This window comes from Callorhinchus milii, unplaced genomic scaffold, assembly GCF_018977255.1.
Source record: "Callorhinchus milii isolate IMCB2004 unplaced genomic scaffold, IMCB_Cmil_1.0 Scaffold15, whole genome shotgun sequence".
NCBI lineage: Eukaryota > Metazoa > Chordata > Chondrichthyes > Chimaeriformes > Callorhinchidae > Callorhinchus > Callorhinchus milii.
Window position 1 is genome coordinate 16,258,223 of NW_024704756.1, and position 23,574 is coordinate 16,281,796.

At 44.9% G+C, this 23,574-nt stretch overlaps 1 protein-coding gene across 2 annotated transcripts; it reads right to left on the reverse strand.

Annotated features, from left to right (window-relative positions):
- Positions 1 to 390: 390 nt before the first annotated feature.
- On the reverse strand, positions 391 to 13,736 carry chrdl2 (chordin-like 2). 2 transcript variants are annotated; one of them, XM_042340794.1, is made up of 12 exons: positions 13,576 to 13,736; positions 11,271 to 11,402; positions 9,423 to 9,535; positions 8,794 to 8,887; positions 5,931 to 6,076; positions 4,479 to 4,572; positions 4,074 to 4,141; positions 3,188 to 3,356; positions 2,422 to 2,616; positions 2,066 to 2,248; positions 1,469 to 1,567; positions 391 to 1,090 (listed from the first exon to the last, which is right to left on the reverse strand). In XM_042340794.1, the coding sequence occupies exons 2-12, from the start codon at positions 11,374 to 11,376 to the stop codon at positions 960 to 962; spliced, it is 1,398 nt and encodes a 465-aa protein (XP_042196728.1). In that variant the 5' UTR covers positions 11,377 to 11,402; positions 13,576 to 13,736; the 3' UTR covers positions 391 to 959. The 2 variants fall into 2 exon arrangements, with proteins under 2 accessions (XP_042196728.1, XP_007892100.1); XM_007893909.2 differs by lacking the exon at positions 13,576 to 13,736 and adding an exon at positions 11,908 to 12,175.
- Positions 13,737 to 23,574: the final 9,838 nt, after the last annotated feature.

Here is a 23,574-nt window from a genome sequence, read left to right on the forward strand (position 1 = left end):
TGGAGAGCTCCGGTGAGGGGGAGCGAGCACTAGCACAGACACGATAAAGAGCAAAGAATTGCAGTGAAGCACTTTGGGATGACCTCCTGACGTGAAAGGCGTAATTCCAACTGTAAGGATTATTATTATTATTAATAAAATTGGAATTAGAGTGGATAGTTCCATTGGAGAAGCTAGCACCATCATTGGTATATAATAATAATAATAATAATGACAGGTGAGTAGTTGACTGGGAGTAGAGAACTCCGGCGAAGGTACCAGCACAAACACAAAGGCCTAATAGGCCATGTTCTATGCCTTTCCACGTTGAAGAGCTTTGTTGGCTTTCAGATGCAATGAACACCTCTTTGATTCAGATCAAGCCGGAAGCAGTTGACAACACTAGTGGGATTTTGACGACTGGTTATACTTTTATTAGTTTGTAAAGATGAGCGAGACAATACCGTGTCAGTACATAAATAAGGTACAAATGCCTTCAAAGATATTGTCAACATATTCCGCAGGTTTATGGATCAAAGGAGGAAACTTAACGTAACACAGACAAGGGATATACATGAAGTGATTTGGATATTAATGTACATACATTGACTGGCTAAAAAAAACATACTCAAGAAAATTAAGGTCAGAAATGTACTTTTGATATAATATAAATAAATACATGCTGGGATCACCCTCCACACTTTGTCCTCCCCAAAGCCGCTTGCTTCTGTTTTCCTTCTCATATAATACTTGTGATAAAGAGAGATAACCCCAATTTGTTTGTTGACTTTCCAATTTTCTCCTTGCTTAGGTTGCATTTTGGAGGAGCTCTTTAATATGAACAGAGCCACACACTGCAGGCCAGCTACAGACCAGGGTTTTAATTTGGCAGACCCTTCTTATTTCAAAGTTCGCCCATGCCTTCACCCCGCCCTCCCTCCCCCTCTCCCTCGCTCTCTCTCCCCCTCCCTCTCTCTCTTTCAGCAGTGTCCCTTGTCTGATTTGTTCAGCTGTAGAACCTTTAGCAAGTCGTCCAGCTCTGTCTTACACTCTCTGTTCTTGCATATTCGGCTGATTTGTGCTTCACCCTCTCGGAATATCTTCCACCGACCTGGACGAGAAACACATAAGTTACACCATATAAATAAGGAGTTTTACAGCTCTCTAGTATTCAACAAAGTTGGGTCTGGGTAAGCACTCCGAGAAGCTCTTCATGTGAAGGGTGCTATGTAAATGTTGACAAGTTGAGACAAAATGGTCTTGAAGGCAAAGACTCGGTGAAATTTCAGGCCTCAGATCCTGGACACGAAGCATCAAATAATGGAACGATAAGGGAAGTGCACTTTGAGCACTGGGCACGAGTCAAATTGATTGGGAATAATCCATGTACTTCCTCCCCCCCACCCCTACCCCCACATTACCCTACCACCATTAGCTCCATCACTGGAGCTCCATTGTGGTCCCATTTCCTTGGGCATTTGGTACTTACTTTGAGTGGTCTGTGTGAGCAGTGTAAAAGTTCCGTGGTTGATCTGTTTCTCAAAGTCTTTCCTCGATACTTTCTCCGTGCGGAAGTGATACAGAACACCTAATGTTGGGAAACAACGGACGCAACATTGGAAATTCCAACACTCATCAGGGATGTTCATCCTGTTGTGAACTAAGGCACTGACTTGCTGCCGGGCAAATACATTTCAGAGGAACGCATTCCCAAAGCAGTTTCTCACCGATACATCACCAGAGTGTTACTGAAGCTACTGAGCAGGTCTTATTGGAATTCTGCGTTAAGGTTTTGAGGTACCGTTGATGTGCAGAGATGTGAAAAACAAAATAAGAATAAGAATCCTTGCATTTGATAGCTCCTTATCACGTCTTTGAGATGTCTCATGTCTCATGGAATATACTATATAGTGTAGTGACTGTATATTCTGTGGGCAAAACCGGCAGCCATTTGCGCACAGCAGTATCCCTCAAATATGATTGAGTGACCAAATTTTTTTTTTTGGTCTAGAGCCTAAGGCCAACCGGTAAGCAAAACAGGTGAACAGCGAGGGTGATGTTTGCAGAAATTCTGTATCAAATGTACCTTTTATTAGTGTCCAGATGTGGACTTCCACCTCGGGGAGGCTGTCGATCTTCACAGCAATTTTCTTGCTGTATTTTTGAGACTCGGTGTCCTGGACTGAGAAGGATTCGTAGACCGGAACCGTTTCCTCTCCACAGCTCAAATCCTTCCCTTCATCTCGGGTAAACCCAGTCTCCTCTAGTGCTGGGTGGGGGGGTGGGGGGTAAGGAAGAGGAGGGGGTAAGGAAGGGAGTAATCAGAATTATTATTACTGTTTTCTTTGAACTTTGACATTGAAATGGAATGACTGTCTCTGACATGGCTGCACCATTTCCAAACCTCTTCCTACAGGTGACGTTTCAGAAATGAACAGATACCTGGGCAAACCTTGCAGCATTTCCCCTCTAGTTTTTGTGGGTATTTGCAGGGGTAGGTCTCGGGGCAGTGGATCTTCTTACACTCCTGCTTTGACACATTGCACGTACACAGCACGCACTCCATCACCCCAAAGAGCCGCAGTGTCGGGTGCCAGGACTGTCCGTCTGAGTAGGTCTTTCCATTAGAGATACAGACTGAGAACACAACAGAGAGGGCAATCAGCTCAATGGGAGTGAATCGGCCTGAGAAGCTTTCGTGGCTATACATGGTCCAGTATAAAGCTACACGCACATTCCTGTTCCCCTCCAATCCCAATCATTATGTCTGTCTTAAGTCTTTTGCATTTTGGAACAAGTGCAACAAACCTAATAATAATCCTCGCGTTTGATACAGCACCTGGAGCAGTGAAGCTTCTCAAAGCGCTTCACGGAGGAATTATTGTCACCCGTAGTGACTGCGTGTTTGCAGGCAAACGCAGCAGCCATTTTGCACATCGCATATTACGCTATGCTCCGAGCCGCTACCCCACGTATCAAGCACGATATTAAATGCAAGTTGTTGTATCCTGAAGCCAACGACTGTTTATCCACGGAAATGTCAACCAGAATAACAGGAGGAACTCCCTTCTCTTTTCAAATTTTGTCGTGAGATCCTTAACGTCCAGCTGAACGGGCAGAGAGGGCCTCAGTTTGACATCTCATCTGAAGGTTGGTACCTCTGACAATAATGGGAGAAGGAAAGGTAATTTTGTGAAGCTCTGGTTACCTCTGCCGTGCTTGTGCTTGCTGTTGATCACAATCTGGACAATGGTTCCAGATCCCTGTTGAGGGTCGGGCAGCTGCACTCGAGGTCTTAAACTCGGGACCCGAGGTGTACTAACAACAGGATCTCCAGAGGGGCCTCGAGATTCATGTGTCTTCGGGTATGAGTGCCTCTGTCCCAACAAAGTCAAGAGTGTTAGAAGTTCAAAGGTCTGGATTGTTCTATTACAATGCCAATTCCAAGGCCTAAAATTTCACCCGGTATTTGCTTGCAAGTTCATTTCATTTCAAAGATCGTTGGCTCATGGAAAATTCTGAATTTTAAGCTTGATTTGGAAGCTGGTTTTCTTTTCAAGAACTGCAGAAAAGCAGCTCCTGAATTAAACCTGAAATTAGGAATTTTGTGCAACTCCGCGTCACCTTTAATTGTAAGACAAAATGATCTTACAGTCAGTTTTGGGCATGTCTTCAAGCCACAGTACATGTTCCCTTCCTGGAGACCACAGGAAAGAAGGATTCATGTGCCTTGCGGACTTTAAGCCAACTCTTTGACCAGCAGTTGTGAACTTTCAACATTTGGAGGGAGCAGGAAGTTTGCCAGTGCTCTCAATGCCAGGCCGTTGCAGTCTTAGCTGGTTAAACTCCAGCAGTTACCCCAAGGCAGACTCTCGGCTCTCTAATCCTTGGCTTTGCCAACCTGTACTTTATTTAATCAACTCTTGATCAGCAAGCAGGAAGGATCCCTCCAGGTCTACATTGCACACATATGTGGAACTATTAGTCTGATCTGGATACTCTTAAGCATGGCAATGGGTTTCTGTGTGTGTGTGTGAACAAAAAAGATCTACTCCTATTTAGTTAGCAGTCGAATTGCATCAGTAATAACATACCGCCTCCCTGTTGGCTGGTGGTCGAAATATTTCCCCATCAGATTGGTCCCATGAGGAGTCACCTTCCCCTGTGGTCAGACAAGGACATGTGAGGACACAGAAAGCTTCTTCGGACAAACCATTATTGAACCAATAGTGGATGATGAGTGGATGAGTGGATGATGGGGAGTGGGGGGGGGGGGGGGTGGCTGGAAAATAGAACTGCAACATTCGTGGAAATGAGGTAAGCTTTTTTGGAGCAATGTGGAGAGATATTTTCTCTGTAACCAATCCTTTAGCTGGCTAGGAGCTAGAAACCCGTGCAGCAAACTTAGAAATTTATATTCAAAACAGGCTCCGTCAGTCTTTGCAAGGCTGCAAAGATTACGCTATATCAAATGAAAGGATTATCATTATTATTATTACCTCTGCAAACCTGACAACAGGAGTCTGAGACGGAGACTGGGAATGAGCAGGTCAGTTTCGGGCACGTCTTCAAGCCGCAGTACACGTTGCCTTCCTGGAGATCACAGGAAAGAAGAAGTCATTAAAGCCTTTGAAAAGATCACAAGCAGCACTGAACTCTCGAGAGGAACATTTCTGGATTTAATCGTCTTAACTTTCAAATTCCCAACCAAACTTCACCCTTTGTCATTCCAATCATACAACAACATCTTGCATTTATATAGTGCCCTTCAGGAGCGCTTAACAGTGGCAGAGCCTGACACCGAGCTGGGGGGACAGAGGAGGTGACCGCAAGCACGGACCTATAATAGGACTTACTGTTGTCCAGGACACTGGCAGAAACTCCTCTTTTGAATAGTGTTGATGGGATGAGTGTTAACATCTCAACGATGGCACCACTGACAATGCAGCCAATGCTCCCCAGTCCTGCACTGGTGCCAATTTAGACTATGAGGTTATGTCATGCCTAAGGGCTTGAAACCACAAGCTTCTGACCCAGAGATGAGAGCGCGACTGACTGAGCCAGGCTCCCGATAAATACTAACACCCGCTCCCAATCACTTGCACCTTTTAGTTAACAAATTAATCATGTTATTCAACCACAAAAAAAAAATGTTTTTTTCAGTCTTGGCTTCCCGTTTTGATCGTCTACTTTTAATCCAATCCAAAATACTCAGAGCTAGCGAGGAAGCTGCTTTAAATCTGTGACTTGACACAGATTGGAAGAGAAACTACAGTGGTTTTAAGACCACGCCACTCGCCAGATTGAACCGGGAATCGTGCATTAAAAACAGTACTTGATAGACTTTGGTTTTCCCTTCGTATCACATTACAGTGTCAAACCCCTCACATCTCCGTGTCTCGCTCATGTTATACATTATACTTTGGGACTGAAAACAATCGGTCACTCTTACTAAAGGGAGAATTCAATATGACAACTCTCTACTGCTGGAAAGAATCAAATGTTAGTTTAAAGCCCAGTGAGCAATATGAAGCACCAATGGGCATGTAATACTCCTCATTAGGGATAAGTCCCAAACAACATGAACGTCAATCTTTTACTTTCATTCAATTGTGCAAATAAATGAACACACGAGAGCGAAGGGAATAGGAGGAGTGGAGGCTAATGTGGAGTATGGAAAAGGAACGAGTCACAAAAGTTAAAGGTTGGCAGTGTAGTTGAAGACTTTTCTTTCAAAGTCAGACTCTCTAGTGCTCTGGGACGCTACCCTGTGTGAGAGGCGTTATATAGAATCAATTCCAATTCAATCCCACTAACCCGCTATAGAATTATACAGCACAGAAGGAGGCTATCAGGTCACCTTGCAACTTATAAATGCAAGTTGTCTCAAGAGAGCATCGTTGGGAGCTTGCATTGGAGTTTGTTCTGTATCTAATTTATTACTAACTTACCGAACAACTGCACTGAGCACACTGGTTAATCTGCCTGGACTGAAAGAGACTGTCAGCTCCAAACATCTCCCCATGCTGATAGGTGGTGCTGTTATATTCACACGATTTCCCAATGATCTTAACAGCCGTCGAGATATGATGCTCTTCTGCAGTTAGAGACAAACCGACAATAAAACAGTGCGATTACTAATAACATCATATAATAAACTGATGCCTTATAGGATCTCCAAGATCTTCTCAAAGTGTTTCTCAGGATTTTACTGTTGTTTAGTGACTGCTTATTTCGCTAGACGAATGTGGCAGCTAATTTGCGTACAGTAATGAACCATCTCGCAATGGCTTCAGGGCTGTTTGTGAGACATTGCTGTGCATAAATTGAGCAAATTCGCCCACAAAATATACACAGTCTCACCATTTTACAGTAAACTGCTGTGAAGCACTTTGAGGCGTCTCGACGAACATAAGATGCTATACCAAATGCAAGGATTATACTGAATGCTTGTCCAGCCTCTGTAAAGTGGAAACATCTCAAAAAAGCGCTTTGCTGGGAACTGTTGTCAAGTGTAGTGACTGTGGAGTGTCTCACACTCTCTGTTATCTACAAAAGCCTCTAAAGACTTTCAGGCAACTCCTTCCTCCAGTCTTATTTGCCACTTTGCTGTGGATTTCACTCTGCCTGTAAATTATTCATTGAAAGGGTATATTTATATATAACTATATAAGTGCAGTTGTATATTTGAGTAATACCTATTTTAGGTCTCTACACAGTCCCCATTGTAATATTAGAGCCAGAAATCTCTCTTTCGTCCTTTATTCCAGTTCTCAGACTGGCTGATTTTATCAATGGGCTGGGGGGGGGGGGTGCTGCTAAACACCCCAGAGATTAAAGAGATTAATACTGAGCACAAATGTTCCTGTTCAAATAAATATTATTGTATATAAATGTTGGAATAGTTCTAAGCACGCAAGGGTGGGGGGGAGGGCACAATATAATAATAATCCTTGTATTTGATACAGCCCATTATCATGTCTTCGAGATGTCTCAAAGCGCTTCATAGAATATACTGTAAAGTGTAGTGACTGTGTATTTTCTGGGCCAAACTGCTAGGCTAAAGAGGCATAAAAGAATGTGCACTGAGCAGCAAGTGACAATGTCAATGTGACACTCACAAAGCGTCTGCATCGCTGGCGATAACCCCCCACCCTCCAACACAGACAGACACACACACACACACCTCTCTCTCTCTCTCTCTCTCCAGTTCACAATGTGTATCCGCAGGAGACAGACTGAGCGTCAATGTGTTAGCAATCAGCCGAGCTCAGAGACTCCAAATGTAGACGGCTGATGCGGGAAGTGTGGCCAGGCTTCACAACGCTGGTGCCAGACACCCTGCCTCAGTGCCAAGGCGTTGGCCTTGGACGCGACCGGGGAGATCACAGTATGACTTATTTAATACCACCCCCTCCCCACAACAAAAACTGTGTGTGTGTGCGTGTGTGCGTCTGTGTGAAAAATAAAATATTCTGCTGAGAGCCTTTTGCTTTGTTGGCATTGCCAGGAGGGAGGGAGCGTTTGAAGGGAATTTATTCACTTGAATTCGATTTTATTTTGTTACACAGGACCCCATTGAGTGGGCCCGTCTTGTGATATTAAACTGGGAGGTGGGGGTGTGTGGGGTTGTTGGTGGGGGGGTGGGAGATTGAAGCTCATATCGAGCATTGGGTGAACGGGTTCATTCACTGCACCTCGTGGATAAAAGATCCTCATATTTGACCCAGCGCCTTTCTCGTCGGGAGGACGTCTCAAAGCGCTTCACAGGATTTTACCGTAGAGTGTATTTTGTATTTTGTGTGCAAATTGTCTGCCTACAGATATACAATCGCCAAATTTCACAGTAAAATCTTGCAAAGCGCTTTGAGTCGTCTCAATGACGTGATAAGGCATGGCATCAAATGGATTATTGTTACCGGATGTTCAGTGCCACTGACGCAGAAATCATTCGGACTCTTTGGAGGACAGACTCAAGTCGCTTTCCTTTTGTGAGACTCCGAGTGTTTTGATGAAGGATTTGAGAAAAGCTGGACTGCAGTGAACAACTGTCGGCAGAGGTGATGCTTGACTGAGCTGACAAAGCTGGGTTTGTGAGAGCCACAGAGGGGAGAAGATGATTCCCCAAATCCCGACCCACAACTCCAGACCCACTATAGTCTCAGCTGTTGTCTGCAGCTCCTGTAATATTAATGGTGGTGGCGTCTGTGGCTCGTGGTGCTGGATAGTGACAACTGGGAATCATTTCCAACCGGGCTCTTAATGGGTTTGTTGAGGAGGGGAATGGCTGACCCACCACCTCAAATGTGACAGAGGTTACGGGTCGTCCATCATTGTTATCAGCTGCACATTAATGCAAAGGTGCCCGGGGGGAGATAACACGCCTGATACACACTTAATATGAAAGGGGATGAACAGTGAGTGGCCCCCAGTGGGCTGAGTGAATGGCCTCCTTCTGTGCTGGGGTTTCAACGATTCTGTGCGTAGATCGGAGATTCTCCATCATTGAAGTCGCAGCTGAAAGCTCAGAGGGGCGAACGGCGCAATAGGGATGGCTTGGTTTGTTCTCCTTACAGCAGAGAAGGTTAAGGGGGGGATTCAATAGATGTAAGCCCTTAAATTTGCAGGGCTGAGGGGTAAGAGAGGGTTAGTTGGTAGCTCTTTCGAGGAGTCGGCACTGGCACAATGGGCCGAATGGCCTCCTTCCGCGCTGTAAGATTCTATGAATGTAGGAGATTGCAGAGGTAGGAAAGGGTGGGATGGGAGAGAATGGGAAAACAGGGTTAGATATTGCAGGGACGGTTGTGTGGTTACCTGAGCAGCGAGGGCAGCATTGCTGGGGGACTGTGACTGGGCTGGAGCAGGGCAGAGTTGGACATTTCACGGGAGTGCAGATCACGTGTCCGGTCTGGAAAACACAGAGTGGTTGGTTGGTTAGTTCCTGTGACCAGAGCAAAGTACAGAATGGACTATATTATTTTGTCGGCGAAACACAGCAGCCAATTGCTCACAGCTCAGCAGTGTCCCACAGACAATCATGGATTGAGTCGCCAAATTATTATTTTTTTTTGAAGGGATTATTACCCCCGGAAAAGCGATCCACCAATCGACTAACAATCGGGTTTCCACTTACTGCTGGTAAACAGAGGCGTGCGGAGTAAGGAAACCTGCCTAAGGTTGTGCCCCCTGCCCGGTAATTGCTGTCCAGCAGTGCCAGATTAACCAATAAACCAGGTAGGTGGTGTCTTAGGGCCCCGAGGTCTGTTGGCCTCTTTACCTCCCTCATCGCCTCTCTCCCCCCGTCACTCTTGTGCTTCGTACAATCTTGTGAGAGACAGCGCAGAGAGTGACAGGAAGGTTGCACTAAGAGTTGCTCCTAATGGGGGGGGGGGGCACAAACACACACACAGACAGAGACACACACACAGACACAGGTCACCCACCTCAGCGCACAGGCAGTTTATGCAGTAGACATATCCGTAAGGCTCCAGGTAAGGATGCCATCTCTCTCCCATCCGATATTTCTTATCATGGAATATGCAGACCGTGTCTGATTCTGTGGGTGTTTTTTTGTGGGGGAGATACATAACAAACACAGGTTAACCTCACTAAACTGACCTCACAACAATCCCGTCCGTGGAATCCCAGCAAGAGTCAGGGTAAGAAACATAGTGAGTGAGCGTATCTATGTCTGTCTCTCTCTGTCTGTGTGTAATCTGTCACAGCCAGCGTTTACACACTCACACACAGTTATGGACACACACACACACACACACACAAATACACAGACAAGCATGTCACATATGCAGGAAGGTTTTATCCCCCCCAACACACACTCTGATTCCGAGATTTCTGATTCACACAGCCCTGAATACAACAACAACTTACACTTGCGTAGTGCCTTTCATGTCGGGAGGCCATCTCAAGGCGATGAAATACGACCGTCAGCCAAGTTTATTTGCAGAGTGAAAGTATCTGACTGACTAGTCTCACTAACACTGACTATGTCAAACACGTGGACGAACCAGTCCGGGGCGTGTTGTTTTGGGACCAGAATAGAAACGAGGGAATTGCATATCTGGTGCCTCAAGTTTACTTTTTATATTTAATCCTTGTTTTGGGGGGAAAAACACATACATACATATGCACGGACGCACACACAATACACATACACACACACACAGTGCATACACACACAATACATACACATACACACACACACAACACAAACACACACAATACATACACACACACAATACATACACATATACACACACACAATACGTACACATACACACACAATACATACAAATACGCACACACAATACATACACACACACACTACATACACACACACAATACATACACACACACACAACACATACACATACTATACACGCACACAATATACATACACACACACATAATACATACACACACACTAACGCACACAATACATACATACACACACAAAACATACACACACAAACACACAATATACACTACACACACATGCACAATACAATACATACACACACGCAATACATATACACAAGCCCAGGAAGCCTTCTGCAGAGGCAGTGATCGAGGTGAGGTGAGGGATTGCCCACATGGTGGCCTGTGAGTCAGGGTTAGGGCAAAGGCGGTGACACTGAATATAACATGAGCAGAGTGCCCGACTGTCAGAGAAAGAAGCCTGTCTTGGTTTTCACAGGTTAGGAGAGGTTCAGAGGCTGTGTCTCGGGCAGTCGGCTAAATGGATCTGTGGGTCAGGCAGAGAATTTACACCCAAACAGTTTTGTATTAGGATTAACCCAAACCAGACTCTCACACTTTATTGGGACCAGGACCTCATTGGGTCTGGGTTAGAATCTGTGGTGTTTTTCGTCGTTTTGGGGTTAGAGTCTAGGCTGTGCTGTCGGTTTAAAGCGTTAGAATTACTCAATCCTGCCATCCAACCCCTCACGGAGCTTCACACCTGATTGCTGTGAAGTGTAGTAACTGTGTATGTGTGTGTGTGGTGACTGTGTGTGACTGTGTGCGCGTGTGTGGCTGTGTGCGCGTGTGTGGTGACTGTGTGTCCGTGTGTGGTGACTGCGTGTGCGTGTGGTGACTGTGTGTGTGTGGTGACTGTGTGTGTGTGGCGACTGTGTGTGCGTGTGGTGACTGTGTGTGTGTATGTGTGGTGACTGTCGGTGAGTCAGATTCTGTTGTTCAGACACAAAGGCTATAACGTGGCTGGAGGAGGGAGTGTGAGAGTGCACAGGGAATGAGCGCACAGACTTACTTACCTTTGTTTGCCTCTAACGTCCCCACCTCAGCCCTGAGCAGTAGCACAGCGCAGTAAAGGAACAGAGCCAGTTGCTCTCTGCTCAGCACTCTCCAGATCGCCCTCATCTCAGTCACCTCTACTGAAGGATCCACTGGGGTATGGAAAGGGAGAGAAAAACAGCGGGAGGGAGCGAATGAGATGAATGAGTTAACAACAACAATAATAATAATCCTTGTATTTGATACAGCGCCTTATCACGTCTTCGAGACGTCTCAAAGCGCTTCACAGGATACACTGTAAAGGTACGAGGTTTCCACTTTCGTTTTTGTGTTGGAGATGGGAAAGGTGTGAGAGACAGACAGACAGACAGACAGACAGACAGACAGACAGACAGACAGACAGACAGACAGACAGACAGACAGACAGACAGACAGACAGACAGACAGACTGCGTAACAAATCCCACGAACACGCATGGATTTCCTCCCTCCCTCCCTCCCCCCAAATAAAAGGAATTCATTGCCTTGTTAAATTATCAACACATTCCTGTTCCGCGCTGGTTCCTTAGGGCTCTTATTGCCAACAGCTATTCCAACCCCCCGAAAAATACTCCCGATTTTCAATTAAAAAGTGACATTTCACACTTCATGTACAAACCAGAGGAAATAGTTAATCCTCAGTCCATATTTCTCCGCTTTTCACTTAACCCAAACTAGCCAAATCTAATAGTCTGGGTTGGCACAATTCTCTGGTGTTGGCACTTTAAGGTGCATTAATTACTGTGTGTAAGTCAAGCCCAGCCTTTACTGCCAAATTATAACTCTTTCTCTCCTCCCACACTCACACGCACTCACACACACTGACTGCCCGTCTAAACTGCACCAAACTCCCATCAGTTTGCTGGGTTGTTCTTCTCAGAAGACAGCAAATGACCCCATTAATAGAAGTGGTACAAACCATGTTATTGCTTGTATTTGCAAACTGTAATCAGAATGGGAATAGAGTAAATACTGTGTGTGTTTCCCCCCCACAACCTGCCATATAGTCTATGTGTGAATACATTGTGTGTGCACATGATGTATGTGTATATGTGTATTTGTATGTGTGTCCGCGTGTGTGTATGTGTGTGCATAAGTGTGTGTGTGTGTATACATTGTGTATGCGTATATATTATGTATATTGCGGGTAAACAAAAGCACCAGACACTCTGTGTGCTGGGTCAGTGTTAACTCTTTAACCCACCCTGGCTAGGAAGCAGCCATCTTCGCGGTGGGAAATCTCTCCCGTTGACCTTTCAGGAAACCAGTTAGGGATATTTTGCTCTTGATAAGCCCCTGGTCTTAGCTGGAGCCACTGGAGGTGACATCTGTTATTATTTTGGCCAAACCAATTGGCATTTTGTTGCCCAAGGGCAGGTGGTTGATGGAGAGCCACATGGCATAATTACTGTCCACCCTCCCCTCTGGTCCCTCTGCTTAACTCCCGGCCAGTGATCAAAGTATATCGTATACAGTCCCCACAGTTTCGCCCCACTGACCCCAAATTTGGTCACTCAATCCACGACTGTTTGTGGGGACGCTGCTGTGTGCAATTGACTGCTGCGTTTCACCCACAAAAATACAGTCAATCCACTTTACAGTACATCCTGTGAAGCGCTTTGAGACGTCTCAACAACGTGATAAGGTGTTGTATCAAATGCAAAGATCATTACTATTATTATTTACAATCAATCCTGTGAAGCGCTTCGAGGTGTCCTCCAGACATGAAAGGCGCTGTATCAAAATGTAAGGATTATTATTATAAATATATAAATCACCAGTAGTCAACATCCCCCCTCAAAAAAAAATCAGAGAATAGTTCCATTGGTTTGAAGGCAATATAAAAGGACACAATTTTTCACTTCGTTTTAAAATTAAAAATAAATTGATGTAATAATTATTTGCATTATGCAACGATGATTCATAATTCTTCCCAATTTTTTCCCCCAAACAGTGGTGCATTGAGTGATCGAACTATTACTTTTAAATTTTATTTTTGAAGGGATTATTAATGATCCCAGGAAAGCGATCCACAAATCGCCTAACCACCAGGTTCCTTACTTAAACAGAGTAGTAAACAGAGGAGTGTATCATACATTTTCTTGCAGTGCAGAACCTGGGAATGAAACTGTGAATAATTCACAATTTATGTCGCGAAAAAAAATGTGCAAATATAAAAAAAAACGCACAGACACACAAATAAATGACTTTCCCCCAGAAAAAGTCAAAGGAATTGAATAAACAATCATTGCATTGAAAAAGAGAGAGAGAGAGAGAGAGGACTTACCAACAGAGAGTGCCCAGTGTTGCTGTGTGTGTGTGTGTGTCCTCTGAGCCTTTCCTTAAATAACGTTGCAATGAGTTGGACACAGAGTCGAGGGTTGAGACGCAGTGATAATTCTCACTCTGGGAATTTTCTCTCTCTCTCTCTCTCTCTCTCTTTCTCTCTCTCTCAGTTTGCAATGTGGGGCAGGAGAGAGGGAGAGAGATATGAAACACCAGACAGACAGACAGATAACCAGTTAGTCCTTCAATTCGATCCACTTGAGGCACACACTCACTCACACACACTCACAGAGGTGGTGAGAGTTGGGAGGAGAGAGTGAATGTGTGTGACTTCACACACAGCTACTGACGCCTCTGATAGGAGATCAGCTATTTTCACACTCACACACACACTGACCTTACACACACTCACACACACTCCCTGACTATAAACTTTCACAGACACACACACTACACAGATAGAGAGTGAGTGAGAGAGAGAAAAGGAGAGTGGAAGAGAAATAGAGGGATAGAAAATCCAGAGAGCAAAGCCACAGATTGGCAGACACTCACACTCACACAATAATTGTGAGATGAATTGTTGATTTTTTTGTGATTCTCTCCCACCCCAACCCCCCCACCCCACACACACACACCCCTCTCCTTCCCCCCCCTCTCCCTCTCCCTCCACGTGCAATCTGACAAGAACACATCAAGTCCCCAGTCAGAATTAACACCCAAGTAACATTTTATTTCAAATAACAGTTTCGCCCACACCAGTCAATTCACTTTACAGTGTATCCTGCGAAGCGCTTTGAGACGTCTCGAAGCTATGATAAGGCGCTATATCAAATGCCAGGATTATTATTATTATTATTGTGCCACTTTTTTTCAGTTTATGGTAAAGGAAAACTCACTGTGTGTGAACAGCTCTTGGTTTCCAAACCCAGGGGCTGCCGAGATGATCGAGTCTTGGAGCAAAGCCAGGAACTAAAACCCAGTGTGTTTGTGTTGTGTTGGAAGATGAAGCTATTGCCTTTGATTAATTGTGGCGTTTCACCACAGGGAGCTGGGGATTTTTTTGCCATGAGAGAGAAAGAGAGAAAAAGAGAGAGTGAGTGAGAAAAGAAACTGCATTTCCATTAATCGCTCTGTGGAAAAATAATAACTGGTCATATGACACAAATTCGGAGAATCAAGCTCATTAAAATCGAGACGTGGGAGTTTTTTTGAACGTGTAAAGATAGAGAAAACCATTGAGCGATTGGTGCTTCTTGACCCGTGAAGTGCATCTAAACACTTTGGTGGAGTCCTGTAGCTCAGTGGTTAGAGCACTCGCCTCGCAAGCGAGAGGACCCGGGTTCAATTCCCATCTGGGGCGAAACGTTAGGCCAGTTTCCTTACCCCACACGCCTCTGGTTACCAGCAGTAAGTTAGTCTATTGGCGGATCGCTTTTCTGGGGGTAATAAAATCCCTTTTAAAAAAAAGTGGTCACTCGATCCACAACTGTTCATGGGACACTACTGTGCGCAATTGACTGCCCTGCTTTGCCCACAAAATACAGTCAATTCACTTTACAGTATATTCTGTGAAATGCTTTGAAACGTCTCGAAGACATGATAAGGCGCTGTATCAAAAATGCAAGGATTAGACACCTTGTGTACTGTTAGTCAGAGCTCCTTCCATTCCAGCCTCTGTTTCTAATCTTCTGCTGTTGTTGGCTCACTGGCATTAACTTATGTAGAAATGACTGATTTCACACAGAATACAGGATCCAATGCCAAGTCTGGAGCACTTTCCTGCAGAGGAATAATGATGGATACAGTACTTGGGAGTGAGTCATAAGGATGCGATCTGAAGCCCTTTTTTCTGCACACAGAATAATAGTTACCTGAGAGTCAATGCAAGACTGGTATCCAGATGTTCAGATGTGTTCCACAGAGAATAATAAATAATGCAGAGAAATTACATTTAACCGAACCGCTTATTAACCGAACAGATCATTTCTCAATAATAAATAACAACCCTGGCATTTTAACATTGCGCCCTCAAAGAGCTTCACAGGATTTTAATGTGAAGTTGGAGGCCAGGCGAGGTGAATGAGCTCGCCAATTTGCACATAACAATCTTCCACAAATAACCACAAAGTGACTGGCTGATTTTATCTGGGGGGATTGTTAGCCAGGACACTGGGAGACAGAAACTCCCTTCTCTTTTCGAAAGCACCATAGGATCTTTAATGTCCTCCCGACCAGGCAGACGGGACCTCGGTTTAACGTCTGTCTCATCACAAGGACGGCACCTCCGACAATACAGCGCTATCTGCCCCTCCCCCCCCCCTCAGCACTGCATGATCTATAATCCAGAATGATAATGATCTCAAAGTGGCAACGTGGGGTTTGATCCAGTATCCGACTGACTCAGAGACGAGAGTCCTCCCAACTGACTGGGTCAAGCTGATGCTTAATGAATAAACGTGGCTAAGTATCTACGGTGAACATTTAGCAAGAGAATAACTTGTAGGTTGACTCCTAAGGTCGGGAATATATTACAGTGACGTTAAAGAGAGACATCTGGAAAAAATTAGGACGCAATAATGATTACAATATTGGTAGCAGCGTATTGAGGGAACTCGCTTAAGAGTGAAATCAACACAGGTTTGATTGCTGAAGGACTGGATTGGAAAAGTAGTTAGATTAGAGACTGCCACCACGGCTCTGTCGTCTGTGGGAAACAATTGGCATTCGCGTAGAGATTCCTTGTTAAAATTGGACCCTGGTTGTAAATAACATATTTGCAAACCTGACCTACATAAATAACTTTGAAGAAAAACAAACTTCCCTCCTCCCCACCTCTCTTTCCTTCCTCCCCATCTCTTTCCTTCCTCTCCATCTCTTTCCTTCCTCCCCATCTCTCTTTCCTTCCTCCCCACCTCTCTTTCCTTCCTCCCCATCTCTTTCCTTCCTCTCCATCTCTTTCCTTCCTCCCCATCTCTCTTTCCTTCCTCCCCACCTCTCTTTCCTTCCTCCCCACCTCTTTCCTTCCTCCCCACCTCTCTTTCCTTCCTCCCGACCTCTCTTTCCTTCCTCCCCACCTCTCTTTCCTTCCTCCCGACCTCTCTTTCCTTCCTCCCCACCTTTCTTTTCCTCCTCCCCACCTCTCTTTTCCTCCTCCCCACCTCTCTTTCCTTCCTCCCCAACTCCAGTTCGGGTGCCATTTCACCACTTGTCAACGAGCTTTGCGATGTCCTTCCGATGTGAAGAGCGCTATGTAATTACTGTGCGCATTTGGCTGTCGTGTTTCGCCCACAAAAATACACAGTCACTACACTGTACAGTATATGCTGTGAAGCGCTTTGAGACATCTCGAAGACCTGAAAGGCGCTATACAAATGTAATTTTGTTGTGATAAGGCGCTATATCGAATGCAAGGATTATTATTAATATTATTATAAATGTCAATTGTGTTGAACTGTAAAGTGCTCTTGAAGAGGACTTTGCATTTTTTTGGGTACCCTTTATGTGTCTTTCCAGTGATTATGGTATTGTTAAGTGTAGTGACTGTTTTTCTCGAAAAATACAGCAGTCATTTGCATCAGCAAGGACTTACAGTCAGGAGGTAAATGATCGGCCAGGACACCCGAGGACTGGCGAGCGGGACCTTGATTTAAGGTTTCATCCAAAGGACGCATCTCCCAGCGTCGCACTGGAGTGTTGGAGGATAGACTGTGAGCTCACAATCCTGAGCAGGAAGACGGGACCTTTCGAACGACTGGTTTCTTGTGGAGCGCCAAGTGATTTATCTCCCATTTGATGTAAGCCCAAAATAGCATTTTCTGTTCTTATGAGGTTGTACTTATTGTATTGGAAGTGGAATTGAAGTGTTGCTGTTGGTGTGCGATGGCTATTGCTGCAGCTGGTGGGAGAATCTTGCGGGTTTAGGGCAGTCTATTTTATGGATTTGTACCTGACGTTACAAGTGTTATTAGAACCTTACGTTCTCATTCCTGTTTTATATTGTTCAGCTGGCACAAAATGCTTTGCACATCCTGATCTGTTGCTCGGTAAATCTTAATAATAATAATAATAACCCTTGCGTTTGATACAGCACCTGTTATGTAGAAATGCGGCTTGATGTACTTGTTATAATTGTTGTCATAGTAATTTTTATCTCTATGTAAGTGCAGTGCGGCAGCCAATTTGCACTCGGCAAAGTCCCACAGACAGCTTGAAGTTTGCCGTCACTTTATCTGGGGCAATCGTTGGCCCGGACACTGGGAGAAATTCCCTTCCCTTTCAAAATAGTTTCATGGCATCTTTAATGTTCATCTGAAGGGGCTGATAGGGCCTTGGTGTAACATCTATCCAAAGGTCAGTACCTCCGACAATACTTCTCTAACTGCTTCTTTGCCCCTCAGTAATGCTAAGATCTCTCAGTACTGCATCTGAGTGTCAACCTGGACTGTGAGCTCAAATCTCGAATAACAATCTCTCCTGACATACAAGAGAGATCGTTATCGACTTTCCATTCCAAATGGCACATCCAGTCTCTGTCCAAACTCCATGACGTCTCTTATTACTAAGTGCAGGATATTGGGACACAAGTACTGAAACTAGGATGCAATTTGCAGTTTAGAAAATATTCCCCTGAAATTAGAGTACGTAGGAAGTTGAGCAACTGAACATTTAATTATTCCTAGACTTTGAATTATCGAGAAACAGACTTAGGCTTCCAACTATCACTCGCTTTGCAAGTGAGAGAGCTGGGTTTGATTCCCAGCAGGGGGTGAAACCTTGGGCAAGTTTCCTTACTCCATTCGCCTTATAATAATCCCTCCAAAAAAAACCAATGATAAAAAATTGGTCATTTCGATCCACGGCTGTCTGTGGGACGCTGCTGTGCGCAATCGGCTGCCGCGTTTCGCCTACAAATATACAATCAACTCACTTTACAGTCTATTCTGTGAAGCGCTTTGAGACATCGAGAAGACGTGAAAAGCGCTATATCAAATGCAAGGATTATTATTATTTTTATTATTAATATTAACACCTAAACATCTGACAATGCTCTCTCACAATCACAGGCCCGGAAACTGTAGTGACTCTGTTTATAGGCAGACACAGCAGCCAATTTGATCACAATCGTCATAATCCTTGCATTGGATGCAGGGCCTTAAAGCGTCGGAAAGCGCTTGACAGGATTTACTATATTTACTGTAACGTGTAGTGACTGTGTATTTTGTAGGTGAACGCAGCAGTCAATTTGCGCACCGCAGTGTCTCCACAAACAGCCACAAAGCGATCGTGCAATTTTATCTGGAGGGGATTGTCGGACAGGACAGCAGGAGAGAGAGAGAGAGAATAAGAAACTCTCTTCTCTTTTCGAATATAATGCTGCGCTTTCTTTAGCGTTCACCTGAACGAAGGAGACGGGAACTGCACTTTGTTTAACATATCATCCAAAATGAGGGTTCACTGAGGCTGCTGTTTATAGCAATCTTTTGCCTCCGTTGTTTGGGACAACATTAAGTCATTTTATACTCTGAAACTCATCCCTCACGAAGCAGCCAGTGAAATAGAACGCAAACAGTTCCAGACAGATTTGGATCACGGACAGTTGCATCACCAGTTCTGGCCGGCGTTCGCCTTCCAGAACGTTCCAGGAAGGCTCCAAAATAAAGGAGGGAAGAATGTTAAAGAGCAGGGAGAAAGAAAACAACAACTCTGTGAGCGACGGCTCTGGAAGCGGTTCCTGACTCGGACAGATGGTTTGATAATTGCCTTCATATCGAACGATTTTAATCAAATGGAAAAAATAACAACCTTTCGCACTTGACAATTAGACACGAAAAGTTGCTGTAAAAATGCAAGTTCTAGATTCGTCCACAAAATGACACACAGCGGGGTCCACTTCAAGTCTATCCAGCGAAGCACTCGGAGACATTCACCCAACGTGATACCGAATGTGAGTTAGTGTTAATTAGAATAGGGCAGTTGATCAAAGTCTTAATAATAATCCTTATGAATAATAATAATCCTCGCATTTGATACAGCATCTTCTCACGTCTTTCAGACGTCTCAAAGCGCTTCGCGGGATACACTGTAAAGTGAATTGACTGCGTGTTTTGTGGGCGAAAGGCGGCAGCCAATAGCGCACAGCGGCGTCGTTTAAGAAAGACATAGAGTTGAGTGAGAAGAAAAGGAACATTAATGGACAAATCAGGCGAGCGGGAGAATGGTAGAAACAGCTTTAAGACGTCATCTTCACATGATAAACCAGGCATAGCCTCGTGCAATGTACTGAATGTACTGAGAAGCCACTGATATTGCAAGCACAGATAAACAGGGTTATCAGGACGCTCTGAATAACTCAGACTGAATGGTCCCTGATGCCCGATTTACTAACCTACTCTTCTGTTCTGTCGCACTGATTTCCTCTCAAACTTCACCTCTCCGTCTCACACAATAAAGCTTTTGCACTGCGCTCCTGCTTTCCTGCGCTCAGTTATTGTTCAGCTTAGCTGTAGAGTTCGGATCATGTAATAACCCTCGCAGTTGATCCAGTGCAGGTAATTTCAAAACATCTCAAAGCGATTCATAGCTGAGCTGCCGGTAGAGGCAGCGATTGTTTATTTTAAGACAGATACTGTTTTGCACACAGCAGTGTCAAACACAGACCGCCATGAAACGGGTATCTCAATGTATCCAAATTACTGTACTCCAGGACACCAGGAGAAACTCTACTCTTAAATATTCTTTATTAATTATTAAAAAAAATGAAATAATAATGTGCTCACTCAATCCACGACTGTTTGTGGGGACGCTGCCGTGCGCAATTGGCTGCCGCGTTTCGCCCACAAATATGCAGTCAATTCGCTTTACCCTATGTTCTGTGAAGCGCTTTGTGACTCGAAGACGTGATAAGGCGCTGTATCAAATGCGAGGATTATTATTATTATTATGATGATTATTATTCTCTTTGCCAATAATGTGGCAGCATCTTTAGCATCCACAGACATCCCATCCAAGGAACAGCAACTCCCGACAATGCAATGCTCACCCAGCATTGCCCGGGAGGGTCGGCCCAGACTCTGGGCTCGTGACCCAACGTTTGGGGGTTGAACCCACAACCTTCTGACCTGGAGGAGGCCAAGACGATGCTTGAGGCTGAGCAGTCTCTGTCTTGCAGAGAGTGATCGCATTTTTCCTGGCGTTTGTTACAGTTATTTGAACAATCCCAAGGAAGTCTCAGAACGTGGCTCATTTGAAGCAGTTTGGAAAGAAAAGTCAACAGGTGTATTGGTCCTTGTGGCAAGAATGAAGGACCATCAGATTGAATGGGGACAGCGACGCCTTCTGGTTAAATGTGGCCGCTACAGCTTCAGCAATCCTTCGCGGGTGAAAAACCAATGGAATGAAATACTGTGCATCACAGTTATGTGGTGTCAACTGGCAGCATTTTCACCTCTGGATCACAACACCTGGGACTTGCCTGGCTCCGTCAGACTACAACAACAACAACTTGCATTTATATATAGAGAGCCCCTTCCTCACGCGGGGTAGATTCTGGGATTGCCAAGCCAACCACGGAGAGTTGACTCAGTTCCAATATTCCATCAGCTATGTTACCTCGGAACCAGCACAGCCCCCAAAGACCCCGCATAGCTCTCCCTCCACAAAGGGACACGAGTTGGACATTCCTCTCATGTGAAAGGTGCTGTATGTCGATTTACGCCGTGAATTATCTTTCAGTTCCAGCTGTGTTCCTGCTCCATTTTGTTATCACTTAAAATTAATAACAATAATCCTTACATCAAATATAACGTCCTTCACATCAGGAGGATGTCTCAAAACGCTTCACAGGATGTACTGTAAAGTGTAGTGACTATGTATTTTGTAGGCAAACCTCGATTAATGTCACATCCAAAGGTTGGCATGTCCAACAATGTAGCCCACTCGAAACACTGTATTTTATATTGTAAGGTTCAAATCATTCGCTGTCCGGCCCCTTGGGATGTCCTCCTGAAATGAAAGGCACGGTATAAATGTCAACAGGTGTACTGTCCTTGTTCTTATTTGTTCGTATTGTTGTATTGGAGTGTCAGCCCAAACAGAGAGTGAGCTCAAATTCCCGATATGAGACTTTGAACCTGAAACCTTCTAAACTCTGAGGCCAGGCTGACAAGTTTCTACTCAGTAAGTTATGGCAAGTGTATTTCGGTAGATAATGTCAAGGCAATTGGTTGGTGTTTATCATTGAACATCAAGAAGCAAACCGGATGTTGGGATGTCTCAAAAGATCAATAGCTGAAGTACTGGGGTAATCCTGCCGCTGTATAAATCACTGGTGAGACTATACTCAGATACTGTGTACAGTTCTGGTCACCGCAGCACAAAAACAATATTGGAGCAATCGAGAGGATACAGAGAAGGGCAACCAGAATGATTGAGGGAATGGGGGGGACTGGACTATGCGGAGCGACTCAGGAAATTGGACGTGTTCACACGGGGAAAGAGAGGATTGAGAGATGACGTGATTGCTGTCTTTAGGATTCTAAAGGGCCAAAACAATCGAGATCATAACCGGCTGTTTCAACTTGTCCAGAATAGTAAAACCAGAGGCCACGGCCTGCGATTGAAGGGGGAGATTCAGAACAGATCTACGCAAACGCTATTTCAGTGAGCGAAGAGTGAACCTGTGGAACAGGCTCCCGAGGGAGATGGTTGAAGACGGAAGTTTGATACTTTCAAACACAGATTAGATAGTTTTCTTTTAGGAAATAACATTATGGGATACAGCACATAGGGAGTTTGGGACATATGTGCAAATATATGGCCGCCAGGAAGGTGGAAGGTGAACTAGATGGACCTTGGTCTTTTTTCGTCAGGCATTTCTTATGTTCTTATGTAAGTATGGCTTGTTTTTCTACGTACATTTCTCTGCACACAAGTGATAAATGAGAAATGTATTTCAATACCCGGCAAACTATCTGCGAATTCTATTTGACTGTCAAATAACTGATCCGCTTATTGATTTCCCTCAGTATAGTACTGACATAATACACTACAAACCATTAACTCTAATAGCTGCAATTGCTATAAATATCTATGCCCGATTCACCACAAGCTCACAGTGTATCCCAACAAAAATATACCACTCGTAGATTGTTTTGACCATGGGGCTGATCTGATTGTCAGAGGAGCTGTCCTTTGGATAACGATTATAATAATAAAAAATCATTTAAAAAATTGATAATAATAATAATAATCCTTGCATTTGATATAACGCTTTTGATATCTTCTCAACGTCTCAAAGCACTTCACAGAATACAACAACAACAACAACAACAACAACAAGATTTCATTTAGGAGGACGTCCCAAGGCGCTGGATAGTTGGGTCGGGACCCGAGCATTGGGGGGAGATGGTCAGGGTGAGGGGAGGGAAGGGAGGGAGCGAGGAGGGGGTAGAGAGTCGAGAGGGGAGCTGAAGGTACGGTCAAAGAGAAAGGTCTTGAGACCGGCTTTGACGGAGGAAAGGGAGGAAGCGGCGAAGGCACTGGGGGATAGAGTTCCAGAGCCTAGGGGCTGAGAGGCTGAAGACCACCGATGGTAGGGCGGTTGGGGCGGGGGACGTGGAGCAGACCGGAGCCAGAGGAACGGAGGGTACAGGCAGGTAAGTAGGGGGATAGTAGGTCAGAGAGGTAGGAGGGAGCGAGGCCGTGAATGGCCTTGTAGGTGAGGATGAGGATCTTGAATTCGATCCTCTGGGGGATGGGGAGCCAGTGGAGGCGAGCGAGGGTGGGAGTGATGTGGGCGCGGTGTCTGGTGCGGGACAGTACACGAGCTGCAGAGTTCTGAATGACCTGCAGTGTGGAGGGAGGGCCGGGAAGGCCGGCGAGGAGAGAGTTCCCGTAGTCCAGCCTTGAGGTGACAAAGGCGTGGAGCAGAGTTTCAGCTGTAAAGTGAATTAATCGTATATTTGTGGGCGAAACGCCAATTGCGCACAGCAGCGTCCCACAA

Coding starts and splice junctions, on each gene's coding strand:
- chrdl2 (XM_042340794.1), bottom strand. CDS start 11,376: ATGAGGGCGATCTGGAGAGTGCTGAGCAGAGAGCAACTGGCTCTGTTC. Junction 6,077..8,793: donor ATGCTGCCCTCGCTGCTCAG/GTAACCACACAA, acceptor CTCTAACTGCAG/AAGAGCATCATATCTCGACG. Junction 3,357..4,073: donor CACCAGCCAACAGGGAGGCG/GTATGTTATTAC, acceptor TTGTTGGGACAG/AGGCACTCATACCCGAAGAC.